Genomic DNA, 26,190 nt, shown 5'->3' with positions numbered 1-26,190 from the left:
TAGCTGCTCGTCTGTTCAACTTCCAAAGCACTGCCCTTGGACAGGCGAGGAATGTAGACTCCAGTCTCTCTTCCTGGACACTGGTTCTTGTCTTCACCAAACCCTCAGATCCTGAAAGATGTCTCCTCCCTGATCTCCGTCCCCAGCCATTCTCCTTCAGACAGCCCTCAGTTGGGAAAGGGTCCAGCTCTTGATCTCGTCCCTGATCCTTTCTCTGAGGAAGGAAGGATCCCACACCAGCATCAAGTTGTGAGGAGATGCACCTTCAGTTCCTGCAGGAATTGTATTAAGCCTATGACACCCCCCACTGGGGAGTGTCTGAGCTCTCCAAACACTCCGACCCTACTCCTAATCACTCACTGCACTCGGGCTGTGCGCTAGCAAGGGGAAAATTCTGGATCCCACCTCTCATAAAGCTAGGGGGAGCTGATACTCGTGCCAGGCTTGGAATCTGTAGAAAGGCGTTCCCTAGCCTGGACAAATGGAGCTTCATTTCTGAGAAAACATTAGCATATGTGTCTGTAAAAATGTGCATGCTAGGTTACAAAACGTTGCATGGTTTGCTTGCTTTCCCAGTGCCTCCAAACATAGCGGGCAGGAGTGGGTCTCAAGATGTGACAGTAATGAAGAACGGGCAGGCTATCCTGGAATGCAAATCTGATGCTGTCCCCCCACCTACCATCACATGGCTGAGAGACGGGGAGCCACTCCAGGTACTGGGAGCTTCCCAGGAAGAAACTCATTCCCTCTGTCCTGTACGGAGGGGGCATCCAAGCTCTGAGGCTGGTGCAGTCCTTCGGAAAATGCAAAATTCCGATGACAGGGCATCCGAAGCTTGTTCATTTTACATTGGTGTATGGTGGGGGGGGGGGGGGGGTATATTTTTAATACATTTTACTCCCTTTTTATTTTTGATTTGGTTGGAATCTTTGTTACTCTTTTTATTAGACCAACAAAAAAAGATGTTGCAGTAAAGGCAGTGTTGGTCCGATATATCTACAAGAAGTGAAGTACAGAATGTTCCTTTTATTTATATTTAATTAAAATGCACTATTTGTTCTCACTTGCACATATGCTGAAAGGAAAAAGTTTGAGTAGTTATACTGAAAAGCTTTTCTTAAATTTACTGTAAAAATAGATCATTTTGTGTCTAGAATTTTACAGGACTAGTGGTCATCTGGCCTTCCAAAAGACATGCAGAGCCATGTTGCCGGGAGCAAGAGTGATCATTGTCAGTGTGCAGCTGAACTGTGCAGTAATAAGTTGCTTGTTTCTCTAAGGCTACTCCGCGAATCCGCATCCTATCCAGCGGCCGATACTTGCAGATCAATAATGCAGAGCTGGCAGATACAGCAAGCTACACCTGTGTGGCAAGAAACATCGCAGGAATGACTACCAGGGAGTTTACGCTGACTGTAAATGGTAAAAATGCAAGCAATTGTCCATAATCATGGGAAGAGTTCACTCACTGTTCTACAGATTTTATCTGTCGGAACGTGAAACAGAATTTGTTATTGGCCAGATGCACAGCAGATCACTGTGTTTTTTAAACATGAATTGTATTTTTTTGCATTTGGATTATTAATATTTAGGAATTTTTGTACACCCCACAGGATTATTATTGTTTAAGAATTTTTGTGCATCCAAGATCACTATTTGATATTTCCTAAGCACAATCAGAAATTTTGACCAAGATTTCTGGCCAAATGGTTTGGTTAAGGTAGTTATTATTAATTAGGGGTGTACAGGGATAAAAAAAAACCTTGTTTTTATTATGGGGAAGTTTTTTCACATGAATTTCAGTTTGTGGAATGTTTGATTATTTTAATTTGTGTGAAAAGCAAATCAAACATAAAAAAAAAAAAAGTAGAAGAAGAAAAAAGCAAAAATAGGGCTTCCCGACCCCACTACCCATCCTTCCCACCCACCCAGAAAACTGCCAGGGTCAGGACCCCCCCAGCCCCCACTTAGCCAGCGAGGCCTAGGCCAAAGCCTTGCTCTTGTGTAGCTTGAGGCAGGTTGTGTAGGTTGAGGCAGGTTGTGTAGGTTGAGGCAGGTTGTGTAGCTTGAGGCAGGTTGTGTAGGTTGAGGCAGGTTGTGTAGGTTGAGGCAGGTTGTGTAGGTTGAGGCAGGTTGTGTAGGTTGAGGCAGGTTGTGTAGCTTGAGGCAGGTTGTGTAGGTTGAGGCAGGTTGTGTAGGTTGAGGCAGGTTTCTGCAACTTTGGCCTAGGCTGGAGCCCAGGTTTGACGCCACGAACCGGCCCAGAGGCTGGATTCCAACTTCTGGGCCTCCATCCAGGGTCATGCCCAGGCCTCGGAGCTCCTCTTTTTGCGTCTCCTTTCTTCAGCTCTTCTATTGCCAAAGACGCCACCCACTGGGGTCACACCGGAGTTAATTGCCGGAAAGTGCCGTACATCAAGATGGCACCGTCCGCTGGAGCGAATGTGCCAGAGTTAGTTAACTCTAGTGCGATCCCAGAGGATGTCATCAGATTGGCGATAGAAGAGCTGAAGAAAGAAGAAACAGAAGAAGAGCTCCGAAGCCTGGGCGACAGACCCGGGCATGACTCTGGGCCAAGACTCCAGTGTTGGGACCCGACCTCCGGGTCAGGCTGCATCATTGGGCCTGGGCTCCAGCCTAGGCCGAGACTCAGGCATCGGGACCCGTCCTCCAGGTCGGTCCCTGACATTGGGCCTGGGTCCTGGACAAGGCCCTGGTGTCAGGATACGGTCTCCAGGTTGGGTGGCAGTGTCAGGCCCGGGCCCCAGCCTAGATCTGGACCCAGGCCTGATTCATTCATTTAAAATGAATGCAATGAATAAGATTTTAAACTAATGTACATCCCTATTATTAATATTGACTAGTGTTCCTTTTTATACAGTGGCTCCTACAATAGAAGATGGGCCTCAGACTGTTACTGCTCACATTAATGAGTCTGTGGTTCTTGAGTGTATTGTAAAGGGGGTGCCGAATCCAAGAATAACATGGAGAAAAGATGGTGTCATTCTTGCTGGAAACAATGCCAGGTAATAATATGCGTTACTAGTCTAAAATACTTCTCCAGCTTTCTTGAGTCAACACAGAATTAATCCTTTGCAAGTTAATACGTACTGTGGCCACAGTCTATTACATGAGTGTCATCATGTACATTTATGGCACAACATGAGGACTGCAGGCCAAATGATGCACAGTGAGAGGTTTAAACAGCTAAATAGGCAAGCTGCCAGTAATAGCCCATTTTTTGGAATTTATTTTAGATACAAGATCTCTGAGAATGGATCCCTGCACATTCACTCGACACATGTTACGGACACGGGGCGCTATCTCTGCATGGCCACAAATGCAGCTGGAAGTGAACGCCGGCGAGTTGATCTACAGGTCTACGGTAAATGTACTTTCATAATTATTGACCCCTAATGATAGTTTGTATACTGCATAGACGGAAGGCTGCAGAATCGTATGGGCCAATGCAAGAATGCTGGAGATACTTGCAGCCTTGTAATGGTATACTCTGCAGAATATCGCGCCACTTGTGTTTCATTATCAGTAATTCTTTTATTTGGCTGTCGCAGATGAGGCATGTGCATCTCTCATAGCATGTGTTCTGCACAAGAACATAAGAAATTGCCATGCTGGGTCAGACCAAGGGTCCATCAAGCCTAGCATCCTGTTTCCAACAAAGGCCAAAACCTGGCCACAAGAACCTGGCAATTACCCAAGAGAGAGTGGACAGGCATCATTATTAATGGCTTTCTAGCAGCGGTAATCTGCGAATGCCTTGGGCAACAATGGTTTGAATGAAAGAACCTTGCAGTTAAGAAAGAGAAATTGTTGATTTTTTTGTGCATCAGATAAAAGTATGAAAAAAAAAAATGGAAACTGCAATACCATTTTTAATACACTTGATTTCTTGTCTTTTTTTAAAAGTAAAAATTATGAAACCATGGCCTGCAAAATCAGCACTCATGTAACTTCTAGCAGTATTGTTGAAATTATAGTTATCCCACAGGAGCATATCATGGTCTGGCTATTTCTGTTTTATTTATATCCATTGGTAACTCCAGGCAAGTTATATTTAGGTACTGGAAGTATTTTCCTTGTTCCCAGAGGGCTTCCAATCAAAGAGGGACATTTTACGAGCAGCATTAGGCATTTATCATGCAGTAAAAGCCTCGCGGTGGGATCATAGTGTCAGTTTGCGTTAGTTTCACACCAATGCGGCTTGCCTGAAATGTCGAAAGCTGCGTTACTTTCAAGAAAGTTAGCTGCGACCTGGAAGATGTAGGTAACTTTGCCAGAGAGCAGCGAGATCCTAACATGGGTCCCGATGCCCCTGGGGATGCTGGCGAAGAGCCAGAGCGACCCTGAAATCTGTGATGGGGCATAACTTGAAAACTGATCGGTGCAGGGCCTGCAGCCTGGGAGGTACTCCAGGTTCCATTAATGCACCAGGGTTTTAAAGGTAGGACCTGAGAAGGAGGACTGGGGGAGGGCTAAAAGAAATGTTAATTGCTAGCAATGGGGAGATCATAGCTCACAAGACCCCAAGGGGGGGGGGGTCAGGGGAGGTTACACACTTTGAAGGGGAGAGAACTTTGCATCGCTATGGTCCTTTAATAAAATGCTGGCCCCCCCAGGCTAAGGATCTGCCATCGCGTGCAATTTATGGAGGCGACTAATTCATGGTGTTTTTCCCTGTGGTAAACCCGGTACCATTTCCCCCTGAGGCAATGGAAGGTGAAATGACTTGTCCAAAGTCACAATGGTCATCAACGCAGCGCTAAAGCTCTACCAACCAATTAGATCTCTTAAGATCCTCCTCCCAAATGCTTTGGGATATTCTGTCTTCTAAAGTGATTAGTTTAGATGAGTCGTGGGAATGCCTTTTCTACATGCAAGGTCCAACGTTGTGGAAAAGTGTACCATCGTGTCTGAAAGCAGAGAGTGTGATGCTAAAGTTTAGGAAAGTGGTAAAAGGAATTTTTTGTTTCAGCGAGGCTGCTGGGAACAGATACTGCAGCTTTTATGATATTGAAGATACTGTTTCTTTACTGTTATTATTTTATCATATAGTTATGCTTATTGCTTTAATGTCATGTTTTATGTGAATATTTAATATTATGAATATTTTTATGTAAACTGCCTAGAAATGTTGGTAGGTAGGTAGTTTATAAATTTTAAACAAATAAATGGGATTTGAACCCTGGTGTTATGAATGAGCAGTGTTTGGGTGGCCTTGGGTACTGTGGCAGATCACCACGCCCAAGAGAAGGAGCCCCGTGGGGAGCCACAGTACTGGGCTAGACTCAGGACACACAAACACAGATAGTCTTTATTAAACAGCTTGAAGAGTGTCACCAGAGGTGGCAGTAGTGAGGCAGTCTGGTAGTTGCAGTCTCAGGGACCTCGGCAGAGGGAGCCCTTCTCGCCCCGTTGGTATAGGAAGGTCCCGAAGCAGGTTTCCCAGCAAGGTCGTACTGTGGATAAGATAGATTGAGAGTTAGAGTACTCACTAGGTGTTTGCTGTAGATAGGCAACTCCACCAGGTAGGTAGTAGGAGAAAGTGCAGGCCCTGAGGCAGGGAGAGCAGGCCCTCGAGGAGCGAGTACCTGCTCCATGTAAGGCACCTGAAATAAAGCAGAGGACCCCTGAGGAATGGGTACCCAGGTTAGCAGTTACCCCGAAGGGCAGAGAGAGAGCTTCCAGCGGCAGCACGGAAGCGGCAAAGTAGCTTAGACAGGAATGGATTCAAGTCCTTGCTAACTCAACAAGCTAGCAAATTAGAAGATGGTTATATACCCGGATGGCGTGACGTCAGTAAGGGGGAACGCCCCCGAGGTTCGCACCAAGAGTTGCATAAAGACGTGGCTGGCACGCACGCACCCTAGTAGGTACCTGGGAGGAGCATGGCGGGAGGCAACACCATAGCCATTCCGGGGACGCCAGAGAGGTTGGCTTGTAGATGCAGCAGTAAGCGGGAGGAGCCGTGAATAAAGTGAGGCAAACAGAGCGAAGCCGTCGAGCACCGACGGACGCAACACCTGGTTTATCTGACTAATTTTAGGACTGCTCTTCTGCCATCACATTTCTATCTTCCTATGCTTTTGTATTTAATACAAATGTTTTATTTTTTATTTTATTTAATGTGTATTTAGCTCAAGGCGCATTGCATTCAGGTACAGTATTTTGTCATAAGCTGAATAATTTTAGAAAATGTAATGTAAAACTGCAATACACATTATATTCTCTCTAGTTATTTGGTGTTCATACACTATAATTGTTCTTATCTTTCAGTCTCCCCGTCTATTGCTCCTGGACCCAAAAACATCACAGTAACAGTAAATGTCCAAACCACGCTCTCATGCGAGAGCACTGGGATCCCCAGACCAGTGGTCAGCTGGAAGAAGAATGGGCAGCTGCTCGGCACTGGTCCACATCAGAATATGTACAGGTGAGCAGGGATTGGGATAGCTAATCTCTGAAGGAACTCAAAAATGAAATTTCAGACCTATTAGTAAAAATTTGTAACTTATCATTAAAATCATCCATTGTACCTGAAGACTGGAGGGTGGCCAATGTAACCCCAATATTTAAAAAGGGCTCCAGGGGCGATCCGGGAAACTACAGACCGGTTAGCCTGACTTCAGCACCAGGAAAAATAGTGGAAAATGTTCTAAACATCAAAATCACAGAACATATAGAAAGACATGGTTTAATGGAACAAAGTCAGCATGGCTTTACCCAAGGCAAGTCTTGCCTCACAAATCTGCTTCACTTTTTTGAAGGAGTTAATAAACATGTGGATAAAGGTGAACCGGTAGATATAGTATACTTGGATTTTCAGAAGGCGTTTGACAAAGTTCCTCATGAGAGGCTTCTGGGGAAAAGTAAAAAGTCATGGGATAGGTGGCGATGTCCTTTCGTGGATTGCAAACTGGCTAAAAGACAGGATACAGAGAGTAGGATTAAATGGTCAATTTTCTCAGTGGAAGGGAGTGGACAGTGGAGTGCCTCAGGGATCTGTATTGGGACCCTTACTTTTCAATATATTTATAAATGATCTGGAAAGAAATAAGAGTGAGGTAATCAAATTTGCAGTTGATACAAAATTGTTCAGAGTAGTTAAATCACAAGCAGATTGTGAAAAATTACAGGAAGACTTGTGAGACTGGAAAATTGGGCATCCAAATGGCAGATGAAATTTAATGTGGATAAGTGCAAGGTGATGCATATAGGGAAAAATAACCCATGCTATAGTTACACAATGTTAGGTTCCATATTAGGTGCTACAACCCAAGAAAGAGATCTAGGCATCATAGTGGATAACACATTGAAATCGTCGGTACAATGTGCTGCGGCAGTCAAAAAAAGCAAACAGAATGTTGGGAATTATTAGAAAGGGAATGGTGAATAAAACGGAAAATGTCCTAATGCCTCTGTATCGCTCCATGGTGAGACCGCACCTTGAATACTGTGTACAATTCTGGTCGCCGCATCTCAAAAAAGATATAATTGTGATGGAGAAGGGACAGAGAAGGGCGACCAAAATGATAAGGGGAATGGAACTGCTCCCCTATGAGGAAAGACTAAAGAGGTTAGGACTTTTCAGCTTGGAGAAGAGACGACTGAGGGGGGATATGATAGAGGTGTTTAAAATCATGAGAGGTCTTGAACGAGTAGATGTGAATCGGTTATTTACTCTTTCAGATAATAGAAAGACTAGAGGGCACTCCATGAAGTTAGCATGGGGCACATTTAAAACTAATCAGAGAAAGTTCTTTTTCACTCAACGCACAATTAAACTCTGGAATTTGTTGCCAGAGGATGTGGTTAGTTCAGTTAGTATAGCTGTGTTTAAAAAAGGATTGGATAAGTTCTTGGAGGAGAAGTCCATTACCTTCTATTAATTAAGTTGACTTAGAGAATAGCCACTGCCATTAGCAATGGTAACATGGAATAGACTTAGTTTTTGGGTACTTGCCAGGTTCTTAAGGCCTGGATTGGCCACTGTTGGAAACAGGATGCTGGGCTTGTTGGACCTTTGCTCTGGCCCAGTATGGCATGTTCTTATATTCTTACGTACCACTGCTAGTTTTTGAAGAAACCACTGAGCTCAGTATTCCAAAGATCTAGGTGCCTAACTTAGATCTGTCTAAATTTTCCCCAGCTGAGCACTTAAAAACTGGACTGATCAGGTCAGGAGTAGTAAGTTGGGTGCTCAGCACTGATTTTAAGTTGTAGGTGCTGAACTGAGGTGCAACTGAGTAACAGTTCCCCTACCGCCCTCCATCCTGGTAGCCCTCCTGTCTCTAAAACGCCTCCTTCCCAAAATGTTGTCTGAGCACTTGAACCCCCTCCTTCTTCCATAATAAAGTGTGTGAGCTGGAGGAACCCCCCCCCCCCATCTAAACAATATTGTGTCTCACATTGCTGCCCTCCCAACCCCTACCTGTACCCCTCAGAAGTCCCCAAACTCACGCTCAGATCCCAAGCCAAGCTGGCAAGAGGACTCACTCTCGCTTCCTGCCAGCCCAGCTTTCAGTGTGCCGAGGCCTGGGGTCATTTGGAGTAGTTTGGGGGGTTCTGAGAGGGGGGGGGTGTGGGATGGGATAGGGACAAACAGGGCAAAATGTTTCATATGGGTTAAGGGAGGGAGATCAGGAGGGGGCATCCTCAACTCATTTAAGCTTCTGGCAAGAGGAAGGCAGGGCTGACCCTAGGGGAGATGCAGGACCTTGGGCCTGAGCCTGGGGTGAATCAGGCAGAGTGAGGCCCCCATAAGACTGAAGAGCAGGAGGCCCTCTGTGGACCATCTGCCACTGTACCTGCTATCAACAACTCCAGACCCACTGGTGCTCAGGATCAGGAAGTGAGAGCTGTGGAGCCTGGATACGGTTGGGCATTTTGTTTTATTCTTCATTTTAAGGGAGGATAGAGCTGGCTGGGCAGATTTAAACCTGCCTAGATGTGCACACATGTTATAAAATCAGGCGTAGATTTGTTTGCGCCGGGTTGCACGAACAAATCTACGCCTGCGCACAGGTTTAAAGATCTGCCCCTTTGGTTTTAGGCACGATGTTTATAGCTCATTTTCAATGTAAATGTATTTTGCTACTAAATAATGTAAGATATGTATATTTTTAAGCCGTCACAGATTTGTTTCTGTTTAGATTCTAAGAAACAACGGGGACCTGGAGACTTAGATTGTCCATTGTGGTTAATATGATTTCACTGTTTTTCCCTCTTGGTTTTGTTGTAAAACACTGAAATTTTAGTTTTTGCTCTGAATGTATCCTCTCTAGGTTGTTCTCTGTATAAGAACATGCAATGGTCTTTATTTCTTTTTTTTTCCTGTTGTGTTACAGTTTAAGTGCAAGTATGCATTTGCATTAAATCTTAAATTTGATAAATAAAATAAAAAAAAAATAACCACAACCGAACAGGTAAGAAGCTCATACCTGAGGTTTTCTTTCCTTCCTAAAATATTTCCTTGTATAATTAAGCATAAGGTAAAAGCTGAAATGGCTTGAACTGCTATCAGAACATAATTGCTGGCTGATATCAAAGGTCCATCAAGCTCAGCATCTTGTCTCCAACAGTGGCCAATCCAGGAAAACTAGACAGTAGAGATGTGCATTTGTTTTTGCCGAATTGGAAAATTTCAACGAAATTTCAACGAAGTCTTTAGTTATTCCGCTTTAAGCTTCTTTTGGTTTGCAATTGTTCCTTTGGTTTCCCCAAACGTTTTTTTAACGCTTTTATGCCCTTAAGCTAATGTTTTAATGTTTAATGCTCTAATGTTTAATGTTTCTCTCCAAACATTTCTTATGTTCTTATGCTCTTAGTTTCAATGTTTAATGTAACACCTGCCCGCGACAGTTCTGTTTTACTGTAAACGGTGTGATCTGTATATTTTACAGGAATGTCGGTATATAAGCATTCTAAATAAATAAATAAATAAATAAATTCGGCATGTTTCAGGGAGCCCGAAAAAGATTGGGATTTGCAGGTTTTTTTGCAAAAATTAGTGCGCGCTAACGGGAAAAACTAACAAAGTAACAAAATCTAACGGTTTTTGTTAGTGCGCACTAACTAAAAGTCGATTTTTCGTGAAAAAAAGACCCAAACCGAAAAAAAACATTTTCCATGGCATCCGGAAAATGAAGAACGACACGAACACAAAAAACGATGCACATCTCTACTAGACAGAGCCATTCCTTATTGCTCACTCCCATGGAAAGTTTTGACTGTCACAAGTCAACCTAGCTAATAATTGTTTATGGACTTTTATTTTAGGAACTGCTCCTAACCTCTTTTAAACTCAGCTATGCTTGATGCCTTGAACCACATTCTCCAGCAACAAATACCCCAACTTGATTGTGTTTTGTGAAAAATACTTTCTCTGATTTGCTTTAAATCTGCTGCTTATGGTTTATGGTTTATTTGGTTTTTTATACCGTCACATCAGTAATAAAACCTTCACAATGGTGTACATTCAATAAAAGCAAGAAATATAATAGAGATAGTAATAAAAAGATAATAGCTAATATTTATTTATTTTATTTAATTCTTTTTTTATACCGGTATTAGTGGTTACATCATACCGGTTTACATCCGACCTGAGGTAGAAAATACATCAAACAGGGACAGGGGTTGGGACTACAAGGAACAAAGAGAAGGTTAGCTAGGAACTGGCAAACAAGAGATCAGAACTATAGATATAACCGGTTAAACTATGAAACATAAATCAAAGTAGAAATAAAATAAATATAGTTTTTAAAATTTGACTATAATATTAAAAGGCATAATCAATCTAATGGCAATTATGGAAGCACAAATTAAAACAATAATAAATACAAAAATAGAAGGCTTACCGTTGGTTTAACCCGACTCTGCGAGGCACAAAGTAGAAAGCCACGTTTTTAGATCAGAATTAAATTTCTTAGGGTCTATTTGCAGCCGTAATTGAGGTGGCAATGTACTCCAAAACTTGGGGCCTGCAATAGAGATTGCCCTCTCTCGTACTTCACTGAGTCTTGCTGATTTAATTGTGGGAATTGTTAATATGCAGCGGCCCGTGTCTTAATAGGCACAAAAAAGAGTGATCATATAACTCCAATACTTGTTAAATTACATTGGTTACCATTAACTTATTGTATACAGTATAAAACGGCATGTATTATACATAATATAGTTTATGGATCAAATGTTGATTGGCTGAATACAACAAAACGGTTATATGTACCGCAGAGGAACTTATGGTCAGCCAATAAAGGACTATTAACAGTACCAACAATTAGATCAGCAAAACTTTGTCAAGTTCACGAAAGGGCAATATCGATAGCAGGCCCAAAACTATGGAACTCTCTCCCTGAAGAAATTAGACTGCAAGCAGACGTCAAGAAATTTAAGGCAGATCTTAAAATGTGGTTTTTTAAATGTGCTTATTTGGAATCACAGTGACAACAGAACATGGCATTACTGCAGCACCTTACTATTTTGTATTGTATCTTATCTTTTAACTTTCTCTTTTAATTAATTAAGCTAACTTTATTTTGTATTTGTTTTATTGATTAAGTTTTATATGATTTGATTATGTATTGTATCTTCTTACTTTATTTATTGTTCACCGTTATGATGGTTCCACTGAAATGACGGTATACAAATAAATAAACCTTAAACCTTTGTTGCCAGATCTCAGATTTTTTGTGGAATATGTAGCCGGATTGCTGAATTAAGCCATTCTGTTTTATGTCCATAGATTATGTTATGCAGTATGCAAGCCATTTTATATTGTATTCGTGGTGTTATGGGGAGCCAATGTAAGGAAATTAAAATGGGGGTGATGTGATCACATTTTCTCACCCCCAGATAGAACCCTTGCAGCAGCGTTTTGTAGCACTTGGAGCAGTCTTACTGTACTATGAGGGAGACCAAGCAATAGGGCATTACAATAATCGATGTTCGAAAAAATCAGAGATTGTAGAACAGTCCTAAAATCTTTAGGTTCAAGAAGAGGTTTCATTCTTCTCAGACTGGGGAGTTTGAAATAGCCATCTTTTATTTTTAATGCAACGTGTTTTTTAATCCTAACTCTGTGTCAAGAATAATACCTAAATCCCTTATATATAATGATGGCTTTATCTTGGAGTTATTGCCTAAACATAATGGGGGGATTTCGCTTCTCATACATTTATGTTCTGTTTAAAATGAGCTTCATGTGTTTTATAAGTTCTTTAATCGCGTTTAGATAAATTACTATGGGGCAGATTTTTAAACGAGCACGCGCGGGGTACTTTTGTGCACGCTACCACACGCATGTTATAAAAACCAGGGTTGGCATGAGCAAGGGAGTCCACACTTGTGCACCTTGCATGCGCTGAGCCCTAGGGGAGCCCTGATGGCTTTCCCCATTCCCTCCAAGGCTGCTCCCCCCCACCTTCTCCACCCTTCCCCTATCTAACCCACCCCCCAGCCCTACCTAAATCCCCCCTACCTTATTTCAAGGAGTTATGCCACTTTCGTGTGCAGGCCAGCTGCCAGCATGCCATCACCTGGCACAGCTGCTGTGCTGAAGGCCTCGGGACTGCCCCCGGACCAGCGCCCCGCCCCCTTCCCACCCCTTTTTCAAAGCCCTGGGACATGCGCGCTGCTGAGCCTATGCAAAATAGGCTCGGCACGCACAGGGGGGGTTTTAAAGGGTTACGCGCATATATATAAGCGCGTAACCCTTTGAAAATCTACCCCTGTGGTTTTAAAAGACTGCTCTATAGACACATCTATGGGTACAAGAGACTGTATGTCGTCTGTGTAAATATAAAAATTAAGACCAAGCCCTGAGAGAAAATGGCAGATGGGTAAAAGATAAATATTAAAAAGTTAGCGGAAAGTGTGGAGCCTTGTGGTACTCCAGTTTCAAGAGGTATTTTACTAGAATATGAATTTTTTGTCTTCACATGAAAAAATTGATTATTTAAAAAAGACGTAAACCAATTCAAAACAGTGTCTTGTATTCCGATTTCATTAAGGCGAGAAAGTAAAATGGCGTGGTCAACAGTATCAAAGGCCGCCGATAGGTCTAAAAGGACTACAAAATAACTCTGGCCATAATCAAAACCTCTAAGAATCGTATTGGACATTGATATTAATAGGGATTCAGTATTAAAATGTTTTCTAAAACCAAATTGATTCGGGAATAAAATGTTGTTAGATTCTAAGTAACAGTCTAGCTGCCTTTGTACAATCTTTTCTGTTAGTTTTGCTATGAAAGATAGATTTGGTATAGGTCTGTAGTTGTTTGATTGTGACACATCTAGTTTGGGTTTTTTAAGAATGGGTTTAATGATAGCATTTTTTTAAATGTCAGTGCAAATACCTTCAGTTAATGAGAGGTTAATTATTGTAGTAATTGGCATAGCAATAGTACTGGCTATTGTTTGAAAGGTGGAGATTGGAATAGGATCAAGTGGGTGTTTTGCAGGGTTTACATTTTTTATTATTATTTTCTCGATCTCTAAAGTTGAAGTGGTCTCAATTTTTGGAATCATCTTAACTTCCTGACTAGATTTAGAGGGAAAAGTAACAACTAGTAAATCTATTTTGTTTTTTTTAAAAAACGTGCTATCTCATCTGTTCTGTCCTCAGATAGAACTTCATTATTGTGGGTATTATCTTTAGTTAGGTTATTAACTATTGAAAAAAGTATCTTGGGGTTATGATAAAATTTCTCTATTTTACTTTTAAAATATTATTTTTTTGCTTTATCTATACTTTTTTTTATAATGGTTCAATGCTGCTCCAAATTTATCTAGTGATGACGAATCTTTATTATGTCTCCATGTTAATTCCAACTTTTTAAGTGCTTTTTTTTCCAACTTCAATTTTTTGAAAACCAGGGGTTTCGTGAACTGATGGGTTTAATTTTTTTTGTTCTGATGGGAAATAACTTATCGGCAATGACTGGGAATCATACAGCCAGGTATGTGTAGCCTCAGTATAGTTTTGATCTTTAAACTTATCGTTTAAGTTCTTAAATTCATTTATTAAATCTTCAGTTTTGGGTTGTATTTGGTAGGATATGTGGATGGATTCATTGTTTTTGTGTCTAACAGGTAGGGTATATTCAGGTACTGCATAAAGAAGAGAGTGATCCGTTCAGGGTACCTGTGTTATTGATACATTTGTGTTCTTACAAAGTTGTGTTGGTGAAGATCAAATCTAAAGTATGACCGGCTTTATGAGTAGGTTTAAATGAGGAGAGATCATATCCTAGAGCTTCTAAAGATTCAAGTAAAATGGCACATGTGTTATCTAAGAGAGTAATATCCATATGTAAATTAAAGTCGCCAAGGATTATTGACGGCTTATTGGGATTTAGTGAGATAGTAAGTAGCTCAATGAGTGGTGAGATATTATGTTTGAGTAATCTGGGTGGACAGTATAACAAAGAAATTTGTAAGTCCTCTGATTCTAATAACATCACTTCGTAAGGTTGACAGATGGCAATAGGAGATATTTTACGTTATAACTGTTTCTTAGCTATTAACATTAAGCCTCCCCCTCTATGTTGTACATGAGGGGCTGAAAAAATATCATAATTTGTATTAGCTAATTGGTTAATTAATACGTTGTCTATAGGTTTTAGCCATGTTTCTGATATAGCAAAAAAAGTCAGGTTTTTTATCATGAATCAGATCAGAGATTAATACTGATTTTTTTTTTTAGATAGCTTAAATATTGATAAGAAAGAACGTGAGGAATAAGCAGTTAGTAATTGAAGGTTTATGAATACAAGCAATATTGATCAGCGTCCGGTAGAAATTGGTCTGGTTGTGGGATTTTTTTCGTGTGGTCTTGGAACTTCGTCGCAGGGTATTTCCTATTTTTTCCATTCTAAATACAGATTGAAATGTTTTGTGGAGCAGTATCTGATCGTGGAAACATTGATGCGGCCGGATGAATCAGTTATAGGGAAAGAAACAGTGGCTGAGCTTATCGAAGATGTAAGTGCGATATCTTGGTCAGGGCAAACAGATGGGGTGCTCAAAGGGGCAGGCCCCTTTTTCGCGCAACGCCTGGGCCTGTTGCCACACTTTATGGCCTCCCCAGCACTTGGTGGTGACGTATTTGGGCGGGTGGAGCTGGCCTTGGGGGGAACGAGCACAGCACGCTACAGGCCCTAGCGGAGCAGGAAGATGGTAGGCAGTTCCCTTCTCCCTCTGACGGCCTCCGATGTCAGGTAAGGCAGAGTAGCTGGCAGCAAACAGCAAGCGAAGAAAGAGTAAGCTCGCCCTTAATGTTAAATAGACTAATAATAAATAGGTTTGCCCCCTACTGATGTGCCTTCTGTGTTTCTATTTGAAAATTGTGAATTGCCAATATTAGGACAAGTACATAATCTAGGAGTTATCCTTGACTCAGATTGATCTATGCACACACAAACTCGGCCAGAGTCGGGCACATTTCAATAAAGGGCTTTTTCCATCATCCAATTCTCGTTTTGTAACCCATTAGAACTACACGAGCCTCTCTTCATTTAATTAGAAATGCTAAGTGGCTAATGTTATAATGCATTTCAAAAGAAATTAGGAAAGCTACCCTACAGACACTGCTGCTAACAAAAGAATATGTCTTTTCTCAAAGATAAATTGGCATTTTATGGTTTCCAATCTCTGTTCCAGACTTTTATCCTCAGGTTCCTTAGTAATAATCTCTCCCACTGTGGATGATACTGGCATTTACGACTGCATTGCATCAAATGAAGCTGGGGAAGATAAAAGAAGAATTGATCTCACTGTACAAGGTAGGATCAACATTTTTATTCGGCATAAATCTTTACTACTGTAAACTGGAATTTTAGATGCTAAGATTCCCTCCGTTACTATGTGTGATTCTTATTCCAGCTCCATTTTATTTGTTAATCTTTGACTACATGGTCTGCTGCCTGAGATGGATATTTTTCCTTTTCTTTTTCTCTGTGCAATCCTTGACCTCTGTATTTTACAATGAAACTATTTCAAAATTGTGCTTAAAAACCTTGCTGGCCTAGATACACTTTTATTTCACCCTTTCTCTCATGACTAAATACATGCCAGATGTTTTATGAAGAAAGTCACTAACTCTCTAGCCCAGCAGATATCTTTAGCTGAAAAGTGTTATTGGTCATACAAGCCTTAGAATCCTAACAATCTGATGCCAAAGTTTAACAAATTATGACTACATTAACCTTTTCAGAACCTCTAAAATATATCCTGGAGCTTACAGGAGTTTCTTATAAGTTTCTTATAAGTTTCTTATAAGTTTCAGATCAAATTAAAATCTGTTTTCTAGAAATTTCCATTCCCCCTTCTGATCTGCATGATTTTTCATTTTCTTCATACTTGTAAAATAAGCTCTCTAGAGAACTTAGTGAACGTTAAAGGTGACAGCACTGCTATTTAGACACCTTGCGCCAGGCACATCACCATTATCTTCCTCAAAATGCCTTTCCATGGTGGTGAAGGGATCACTCCTGTGGGGAATATCAATGCTGGGTTTCTTTATTCATGCCAAAGGCTTCATGCTGGAACTAAAACCGGGGTAGAAATTACAGTGCAATTTTGATTTAGCTTTCTAAATAGCGCTCTTAGTGGTTTCAAATCGGTTTAAAATGTGTAGAAAGAGTGTTGAAGGCCATTCATTTTTTGGTTGTGAACTGATCCGACACTTACTTCTATGTTGCTTAATGCTGGAAAATTAATTGCTTTGAAACACATTTTAAACAATTTTGAAATTGGTACTATGTCTATTAAGGGGAAAAATGCATGGGAATTGCATTGCAGCATCGGGTACACTAGTGGGTTTAATGGTGTCCTCTGGAATCTAAAGTGTAACTATTTTTGGGGGCACATAAAATAAAAGAGTGTCTAATGCCTAGGAGCTGAGGGTCAGCGTCTGTGGGTTCAAAAAATCAAAAGTGGACTAACAGATGGTGTTATGGACCTGGCCCTGTTGCACTGGAGGTGGACCCTTGGCCTGGTGTAGGATTGGTATGGCCTTCTGGTCGGACCCAGAGGAGTGCCTGCCACCAGGAGGCAGAGCACATTAGGAGACAGAGGCTAGCTGGAGCTTTGCCAATAGCAATCTGGGATTCCCCAGGTTGAGCCCTTGGATACCCGAACCACCTGGACTTAGGTAGGCCTCTGAGGGTCTCCTGGAGAGATAGCGGAGAGGTGTGCCGACCACGAGCAAAGGTGCATGGCTGGTGAAGAATGGAGGCGCTATAGTTTATAGTTTATTATTCTTTATATAGCGACATATCGGGGTTCCATCATATCGGTTTACAATAGACTAGACCTGAACCAGGATCACCGGAGACTTCTGGAATGCAGCAGGAGATGAAGGTCCTCCGGGCGAGATAGGCAGTGCCTATTGGTGTAGCCAGATGTAGGCCGTGGGCAGTGTCCAAGCAGGCTGGTCTGGTGGTCACGGGAGCAAACAGAGTATCTGAGTGTAGTGCAAGGGTCAAAGCCAGTTTATCAGTCCGTGGGTGGTCAGCCGAAACGAGGGTCAGTTCCAAGATTAGTCTGTACATAGTCAAGAAGAGCAAAGGTCAGTTCCAGGCAGTGGTCAAGAGTGGTCAGAAGGCAAGCAGTAGTTGGTTCCAGGCAGCGGTCAAATGTGGTTAGGCAAGCAGGGGTCAGTACCATGAATCAGTCCAAGGAGGTACGACAAAGGAGAACGAAGAACAGGAATCAGGAGATGCTGGAACATGAGGAGGACCACGGGAACGCAGGAGCATTGGAACAAGACAGGAAGACTGGAACGAGACTGGAAGCAGGTAAACGCAGGAACAAGGAACAGCAAACTAGTAACACCGAGGTGTCGACCCGATTGTCAAGGCGAGGCTCTGGGCCTCGCCTTATATACACAGCCTATGTGATGTTGTCATTAGGCATTGCGGATCGGTTTCCCACGCTGGGCCCTTTAAAGAGCCGAGCTGTCCGCCTGCGCGTGCCTCGGGGCGGGGCCGGCGTAGAGGAAGACGCTGAGCCCTGGCATGAGGAGCGTTGAGAGCCAGAAGGCCCTGATGGGCCTGGGGACGCCGTGGGTGAGAGGTGCTGGCTGCGGCTGCGAGGGACGAGGAGCCGGAGCTGGTTGACGGAAGCTCGAGGTGAGGAGGGCCCGGTCACGGCACCAATGCGGCCGGGACGCGCAACAGGCCCAGAGGCAAGGGCTGTGTTCCTCAAGCTAGATAAGGTAAACCACAATAAAACTCTTCTTTTCCCTCTGATTACACTCCAAAAAATCCAAGCTTTTCAACCCATTCTTCTGATAGATGCATCTCACAAACTCATGCCTTGGGATAAGGAAGGGACTCATTCAAGGGTATCTTCAAAGAAAACATTTATTTTTCAAAATCTGGGGTTGCCAGCAGTCAGAATAAAACATAGAAAGTCACATCTCTCAGGGTACACAAGTGTCTCACAGCGTAAGTAGCAGCAACAAAACACGTGTCCTCCTGAACTTCACTTCACTTTTACATGTAGCTTTGCCCTCTTAGTACCTAACATTATCGCTCATCTCTTCATCACAAGAGATAATATTCAATACTTACAGATCTCCTAAAGAGGATTCCCTGACAAGAACATGGATCCCACAAAACCTGGAAGTCCATGATTCCTTCCAGGTGGCTCAGAGGCACAGCCCAGGAATCCAGTCTCAAAGTCCTGGACCCGTTATCTGGCTGGCAATTCACTGCAAAGAAGGAGATACAGAGTCTCCAAGCCTCAGGAACTCCAAAAGAACACATTCACTCTCTGAGCACCCAAGGAAAACTCCTTCTATTGGTTCTCCTTCCTAACACTCCCTTAAAGAAACAAAGCTTACCTTCCAATAAATCTCTTTCATAATGACTCACAACTAGAGGTTAAGCCACCACTCGTTGAATTTCTCCAACAGCAATAATTCTCATGAGCAGGTCCTATTGTAGGGCCTCTGGCACAGGACTGAGACCATCAGTTCATTCTTATCTATTCTAGACCACCAAATGACAATTAGATCATAATGAATCTATTGATTAAACTGAAGTAAATGCTCTACAATACGTCGTCTAATTGTAATTCCCATAAAAAAAAGTTGAAAATAGTTTGCATTTTTCTTTTTCCTTGGTTTAGTGCCACCTTCCATAGCTGATGAAGCTACAGATCTTTTGGTAACGAAACTGTCTCCAGCAGTTATTACCTGCACTGCTTCAGGTGTTCCAGCTCCCTCAATCCACTGGCTCGTGAATGGACTAAGACTCCTTCCCAGGGGAGATGGCTATACGATTCTTTCTTCAGGTATGTGCATGTGCTTGGATTCTGCTAGGATACATACAATTCTAGCTATCAGTACGTTAGATTGTGTAATCCAAAAACGCAAGGCTCACGTCTCTCTATCTGCAACATAAACTTCAGTCTCTTTTTAAGCAAATTCACAATATAACACACACTTTTTATATTTTACCTTTGCCTCATTGTTATTTCCACTTTAATTTTGGAGTTACTTGTCTTTCTATTAGATGGTTTCTTTTATTCCATACGATAGGATGTTGATTGGTAAATAGCCTCAGGTACCCACTTGCGATCCATGAGAGGCAGTAGAAGAACCGTAGCTGCTCTATAATGGATCCACTTGCAGATACCCATGCTAATCTCTAGTATTTTAGTAGGTCCCATGTTTCATGCTGCTTTAATCATCATGAAATTGCTGTCTTGATTTATATATGTCCGCTAGCATGGTTTAAACCTTGGCAGTGCATTATTTATTTATTTATTTAACAACTTTTCTATACCGTCGCTAAGTTATATACCATCGCAACGGTTTACAAATAGGCACATAGACTAAGGTAAGTAAATGTAGGATATCGTACATTCTAACAGGTGCCAATAAACTCTCACAAGGTTCAAATGTGTGCTACCTTGAGTCCAAGAAATGCCTTGTCCCTTTTCCAGTAAAATCTATGTATATAGTATTGATATAGGTGCTTTACATGATAACCCATTGAGCACGTGCTGTGTTGTTTCTCCCGTTTTTGCTTTGCCCTAGGTACTATTGAAATACCGTCAGCTCAGCTGGATCATGCGGGACGGTATACCTGTGTAGCCAGAAACGCAGCAGGCTCTGCACACAGACATGTCACCCTTCGTGTGCAAGGTAAGAGACAAAGCTGCTTCAACTGTGCCTGTTGCCCCAGGGGCCCCTGTTCTGCTTTCAAAGAGAGAGAGCAAGGGTCCAGAGTCCTTACAATAAAAGGACAGTGCTTGGGTTTTCATTTCTCTTGAATTCCTGCTTGTAACACTGCAAGAGTATGAAGGAGGAGGCCGAATCAGCCCTTGCACGGTCTTCCCCCTAACGTACTGGGAGATGATCCGCACGTTACTTTTACACTCTTGTTAATGGGTTTTAAGCATACTAGCTTGATGGAGCATGAGAAGACTGAAATAGAAATAAGAACGTAAAATAAGATTGAATAATAAAAGCAATTGCTTTTATTGATAAGGTACACAAATAATGCAAAGAGCTACAGTAAAAAGAAATGAACAAAACCACTTAAGTTGATGCCGTAGTTGGTATGCTAATTTTTTTATGATCTCACTGGTATTTCATTGTGAATTGAATAGTCATAGTGAAAGGGGGACCATTGTTTGAAAGGAATAGAGGGAATTTCCATATGGCATGCCTAAATGATACTTGATACGAACATTTTCTTTCTGCAAATGCCGAGTCAGTTGAATCAATTTTGTTTTAAAAGAACGCTGTTAGCAATAGAAGAGGAAATTACTTTCATTTTTTTGGTTAGATAAGATAAGAAGATGACAGAGAGGAGCAGTCGGGAGGAGGTGTGGTGCTTTATGTCCGGGATGGCATAGAGTCCAACAGGATAAACATCCTGCATGAGATGTTTCATGCCTGCCAGCTGTTCCCACCTATATCTTCCCCCTTCCCACTCGCTCTGCTGTTGAGGCCATAGTCCTATGGCTTGAAGGGCATGAATCAGGGCATCTTTCATAGCCCCGGTATGAGAGAGCCCTGGGACAATGGTAAAGGTCTCTGCTGAGACCTCTGCCTCTGGGACAATGGTAAAGGTCTCTGCTGAGACCTCTGCCTCTGGGACAATGGTAAAGGTCTCTGCTGAGAGGCAGCAAATGTTTTTCACCTTTCTAGGATGCGACCAGCTCTCCCAGGGTTAAGCAGTCCAAGGAGCATAAGCTAAGGTTTAGGGATTGTTCCTGCATCACCAGATAGTAGCCCACAGCTTTACCAGGGGGATCGCACGTGTTCCCAAAAGAAAGTGATGAGTCAGAAGCTGCCTCATTTTGCGCTTTATCGTTGATTGTAGTAACAAATCCATTAGTAAAACGTGGAAAGGCAATTGATCATGTTGGGATAATTATCTTTGGGTCTCAAATCGAACTCAAATGAGCAGAGGCAGGTGATGCCTGCTTGTAACAGAAATGTACTGCAGTTACTTTGCAGGGCAAGTTTTAGGCGATTTTTGTTTTTATTTTTGCACGATGTGTCATTGTTTAAATAAGAACATATTCAGTACTAAATGTTGGGACATTTCCTGTTGGGATATGATGCAGTATTTACTGATTACACCAGATTCTCTTTTAAGCTCGTAAATACAATCTTACAGTGACATCTTTTTCAAAATATGCACCACTGCCATGACACTGAGCAATGAGGCTGGACCACCGTGCCTGGGTCTCCGTGCTGCCAAGGTCTGCTCTGATGACTCTTCCTCTGCCAAAGTGAATCGCCTCACACAGATCTTCTTTGGAAGGGTTCCTCCCAGGCATGGCAAGCAGCTGTTATGAGAGTGGGGGAGCTTATATGAATGGAGCAGAAGGAAAAAACAAAGTATTCAAAAAAGAATGGAGGCAGACTGCCCTTTGCATTGTAGATCATGCACATGTCTACACTTTTGCTACCTTTGTTAGCCAGAGTTGTTATTGATTTCATATTAGCTAGGCTTTATCTGTGTGTTTTCAATTTCTCAGAGCCTCCTGTAATTCAGGCCCAGCCTGGTACTCTTGACGTCATTCTGAACAACCCCATTAATTTACCTTGTGACGTGCTAGGGACTCCCAGTCCCCTGATTACGTGGCAGAAAGAGGGCATCAATATCATCACTCAAGGTAACGCATGCTCAGGGTTCTCTTCTACATGTGCAACACTAAGATAGAAACACAGGAGATGGCTCGTTTAGCCCAACCAGCCTGCCCTTTTGTACCTGCCTGCTGTGTTCTTACTTGATCTGTGGCGTTCTCCTTCCCTCTGCCACAAAGGTTCTCCTGTGCCGATCCCCCCCTGCATGCTTGAATTTTGCCACAGTTCTGGCTCCTATACCCTTGGCTGGAAGTCTGGTTCAGGTGTCCACCAGGATTTTCTCACATTTCTATTGGGCTTCCCTTCCTTCGGCTTCATATAATGACCCCTTGTCCTTGAACTTTTCATTCTATAGAAAATGCTTCCTTCTGGGACTTTATGGAAGCCTGCATGTATCATATTCTCCGTTTCCCTTTTTTATTCTAGAAAGTGCATCTTTAGCTTTCTCAGTCTCTCTGTGCATGGCTCGTTGCACAGGCTATGCTCCATTTTGGTGGCTGCCTTTAAATTGCCTCTACCTCGTCATTGTCCTTTTGTAATTGTGATCTTTAAAACTGAACACAGTTCTCAAGGTGTGGTGTTATCCCAGACCTGTAGAGTGGTAACACTACTACTTCCCTTTCTCTCGTTATGCATGCAGCTGTTTTATTACACTGACTGGCAGCCTTCAGATCATCCGAGATAAGTCCCAGGTCTCTCTCTTCTTTCTTCACCTCCAAAAATGGATTTGGCCCTAGGATTTTTGCATCCCAAATGCTTGATTTTGATGCTTTTTTTTTTTTTAATTAAAGCATAGTTTCCATACTGCTGAGCATTTTTCCATTTTCTAAAAGTTGTCATTTTATTTACCCCCTCTGGCATATCTACTCAGTTGCAAATTTTCATATATTTTATAGACAGGCATACTTTCCTTTTTACCCTTTTCCAATGTCACATGAAAGAAGACTGGACTAAGGACCGACCTTTGTGGCATCCTACTGGTCACTTTCCCTTCTCCAGAGTGGACTGCATTGACCACCAATCTCTGAGTCCAGTTTCTCATCCAGTATATTTTTATTTCAACCCCCAGCCTGGCTAGCTTGCTCACTGGTCTTTTGTGTGGAGCAGTGTCAAAGCTTTACTGAAATCCACATCTACTGCACCAACCCCTTGGACACTTCATCAAAAAAATCAATAATATTTGGCAAGATTTCCCCCTTGTGAAAATGTATTGCCTATGATCTTATAACCCACTGGCTTCAAGGTATTGTGCTATTATGTTCTTCACTAGTGCCCACTGCTGATAATTAAACAGATTTGTAGGTTTTTGATTCTGTTGTCTAGGAAAACTCTGTTCTAACATTTTTCAAACCCACATTATAGGAGGCAATTACACAGTTCTTCCTGATGGGAGTCTGCAGATTGCAAGAGCCACTATGGAGGATGCTGGGACTTACATATGTGTTGCACAGAATGCAGCTGGCACTGCCATAGGGAAGATCAAGCTCAAAGTTCAAGGTAGGCTACCTGTGTACAGTGCTGTCCTCAATAATCTCTCTTACAATACATTTCAAATCCATCTTAAAAAGATTTCAAATGCATTTCACAAAAGCCTGAAATTTACTCATGTCACAATTTAATATGAGTCTGTCACACTTAGACTCAGCCACTCTCTCTCTCTACCTTCCCTGTAACACATTCCCAGGAGCTAGTATCGGACACACAATCAACTAGATTGAAACTGGAGGATGTGGAAATTCATGGCCACAGCTTTATTAGATAAAATATTCCAATTTACAGAGCAATGAATATCCCATTGGAACATGAAAAGTAGCAAAATATTACAGAACACGGATGACAATGCACGGAAATCTCAAATCTTGGGAAGAGCACTATCTGCAGCTATTAAAGGATGTGCTCCTTCCTCTGCTAATTGTTTTGAGAGCCCCAAGCCCTGGCCATTGCAGCTCAAGGCTGGGCACACATACCTCTGGCCATTGAAGCTCAAAGACAAACACAGTTTCACTGGAAGGGAAGCCACGTCTATTGAAGATTCTCATTCTGAATTCAGAAGAGGCTCAGTGAACCCAGTCATAGTAACTGGGAGATGAGAACACGTTCTGAATTCCCAGTGTCCATGCACTTGTTGCTCTATCTACATTGCTGCAACAGGACCTAACTTACGCTGTCCCACTAGCTTAACAATTTTGCCTTAACCTTTGGAGGTTCTACAGTAGGAGATGGATAGTGTGGTACCCAGCTTGCTGGCTCTTGGTTCCTCCCTGGTTTGGGAAGCCCTGGTTTGGGAAGCCCTAGTGTAAGGTTTCCATTTGAAAATGAATCACCTTCAAGTGACAGTTGATCCTCTTGAAATCCAGGCTGGGATGAAAGGAGCCCTCCTTCTTGGGCACATCAAAATAAATGGAATATCGCCCCATACTTTCTTGAGATGTGGGCACCAGAACCTCAGCTCTCAGTCTCAGGAGCTTTGAACTCCACTGCCTGCTTCTTCTGTGGGGAGTGGCAAGGGGTCACCATGAACAGGTGGAATACTGTGAATTCCAGTGCATACCCTTCGTGTATCACTTCCAGGTCCCACTGGTCCGATGTGATCTCAACCCATCTCCTATAAAAGAGAGAGAGACATTCCCCTATTTCCTGTTGTGGAAGGTGGGTCGGCAAACCTTCATTGGGAAGCTCGGGAAGGTCCACCTGCTCCTCTCTTGGACTGCTGGGGTTGAAAGGACTGAGACCTGCTGAAAGGTCATCTGTCTGTAGGGATAAAAATGCTTGAAACCCCGGAAATGACCCCTCATACCAAAGGGGCGCTGTAACTGTTTCTCATCTTCCGGCAACTGAGGCACCAGAGACTCACCCCACTTACTAGCCAGTTTCTCCAACTCGCCCCAAACAGGAGCAAACTTGTAAAGGACATCTTGGTAAGATTGCCTTTGGAAGCTGTGTCAGTTGACAAATTTTGCAACCAGAGTTGACATGGCCGCTATCACCAAAGCCACTCCTCTGGCTGAGGTCCAGACCAAATCACAACCTACATCTGCTAAAAAAGGCCTCCATAACTGCTTTGGAATTCCCTCCAGACTCATCAACCTCCTAAGAGAGAAACAGACAAGATCTTGCCACTAAGGCGCAACAGGAGGCAATCTGTAAATTCATTGCTTCTGCCTCAAAGGCTTGCTTAAGAATAACCTCAAGCCTTCTTTCATGTACATCCTTCAAGGCCGCTTCTCCTTCTATGGGGATAGTTGTCCACTTAGGCATGGCACATACCAGGGCATCCACTTTTTGATAATGCAAACACTATCTCACAGCTGGATCCAGGGGGTACAGGCCTTCCAATGTCCAATTCCCTTTAAAATTTGCCTCTGGGGTGCAACCCATTTCAGATTAATCAATTCCTAGATGGCATCCATCACCGGGAAAAAACAAGAGGCTTTACATAATGAATCCAAAATGGGATTCTTCCTCTGCTCTGACATAGCATCTGAACTAGGAACACCCAGCTGTTTCAAGGTCTGGGAAATCAGGGCCGGCAGTTCATCTCTATGAAAGAATCGCAACATGGTTCAATTCGGTTCCAGCCTTGGAGGAATTTACCCATCTTCCAGGGAATCAAGATCAACCTCATCATCAGTGCTATCCGGAATCCTGTTGGGAACAACTTTAAGGAGCCGAGGCCTAGGACTGGAAGAAGGAGGAGCCACCGGCTGAGGGTCCAACCAGACAGAAATGGGGGAAGCGCAGGACTGCGCCTGAAGAAAGGCTTGTAAGCCTTGAAAAAATTCCACCCAAGAAAAAGCAGCTGGGTCCAGACCAAGCCCAAAGGGACTGTAGCTGGTCCCACCGAACTGCCCTTGCCAGTGGAGGAGCCAGTCAAGCTAAAACCAAGAATTGGCATCCCCCCAGTAAAGGCCGTGACCAACCCATCATCAAAATGGGAAGAGCCAGGCTTAGCAAAATCTGAGGAAGACAACTCTCCCTGAGTGTCGGAGCAGTGCTGACACAGAAGCCAGGTCAGTCTGAGAAGCCCTAATATGACAGGCAACACAAATAGAAAGA

General features: G+C 42.7%; 1 protein-coding gene across 1 annotated transcript in view; it reads left to right on the top strand.

Annotated features, from left to right (window-relative positions):
- The window catches only part of HMCN1 (hemicentin 1), a 688,208-nt gene that overhangs the window by 556,876 nt on the left and 105,142 nt on the right, over positions 1-26,190 (top strand). The window contains 10 exon segments of the mRNA XM_029617466.1: positions 577-713; positions 1,281-1,422; positions 2,882-3,026; positions 3,258-3,385; positions 6,295-6,451; positions 15,681-15,802; positions 19,155-19,319; positions 20,068-20,175; positions 22,026-22,163; positions 23,497-23,631. Coding sequence (XP_029473326.1) covers positions 577-713; positions 1,281-1,422; positions 2,882-3,026; positions 3,258-3,385; positions 6,295-6,451; positions 15,681-15,802; positions 19,155-19,319; positions 20,068-20,175; positions 22,026-22,163; positions 23,497-23,631 — 1,377 coding nt within the window.

The sequence above is a fragment of the Rhinatrema bivittatum genome, chromosome 10 (genome assembly GCF_901001135.1).
Source record: "Rhinatrema bivittatum chromosome 10, aRhiBiv1.1, whole genome shotgun sequence".
In the NCBI taxonomy this organism is placed as follows: Eukaryota; Metazoa; Chordata; class Amphibia; order Gymnophiona; family Rhinatrematidae; genus Rhinatrema; species Rhinatrema bivittatum.
This window is presented reverse-complemented; position numbering and strand designations above follow the sequence as displayed.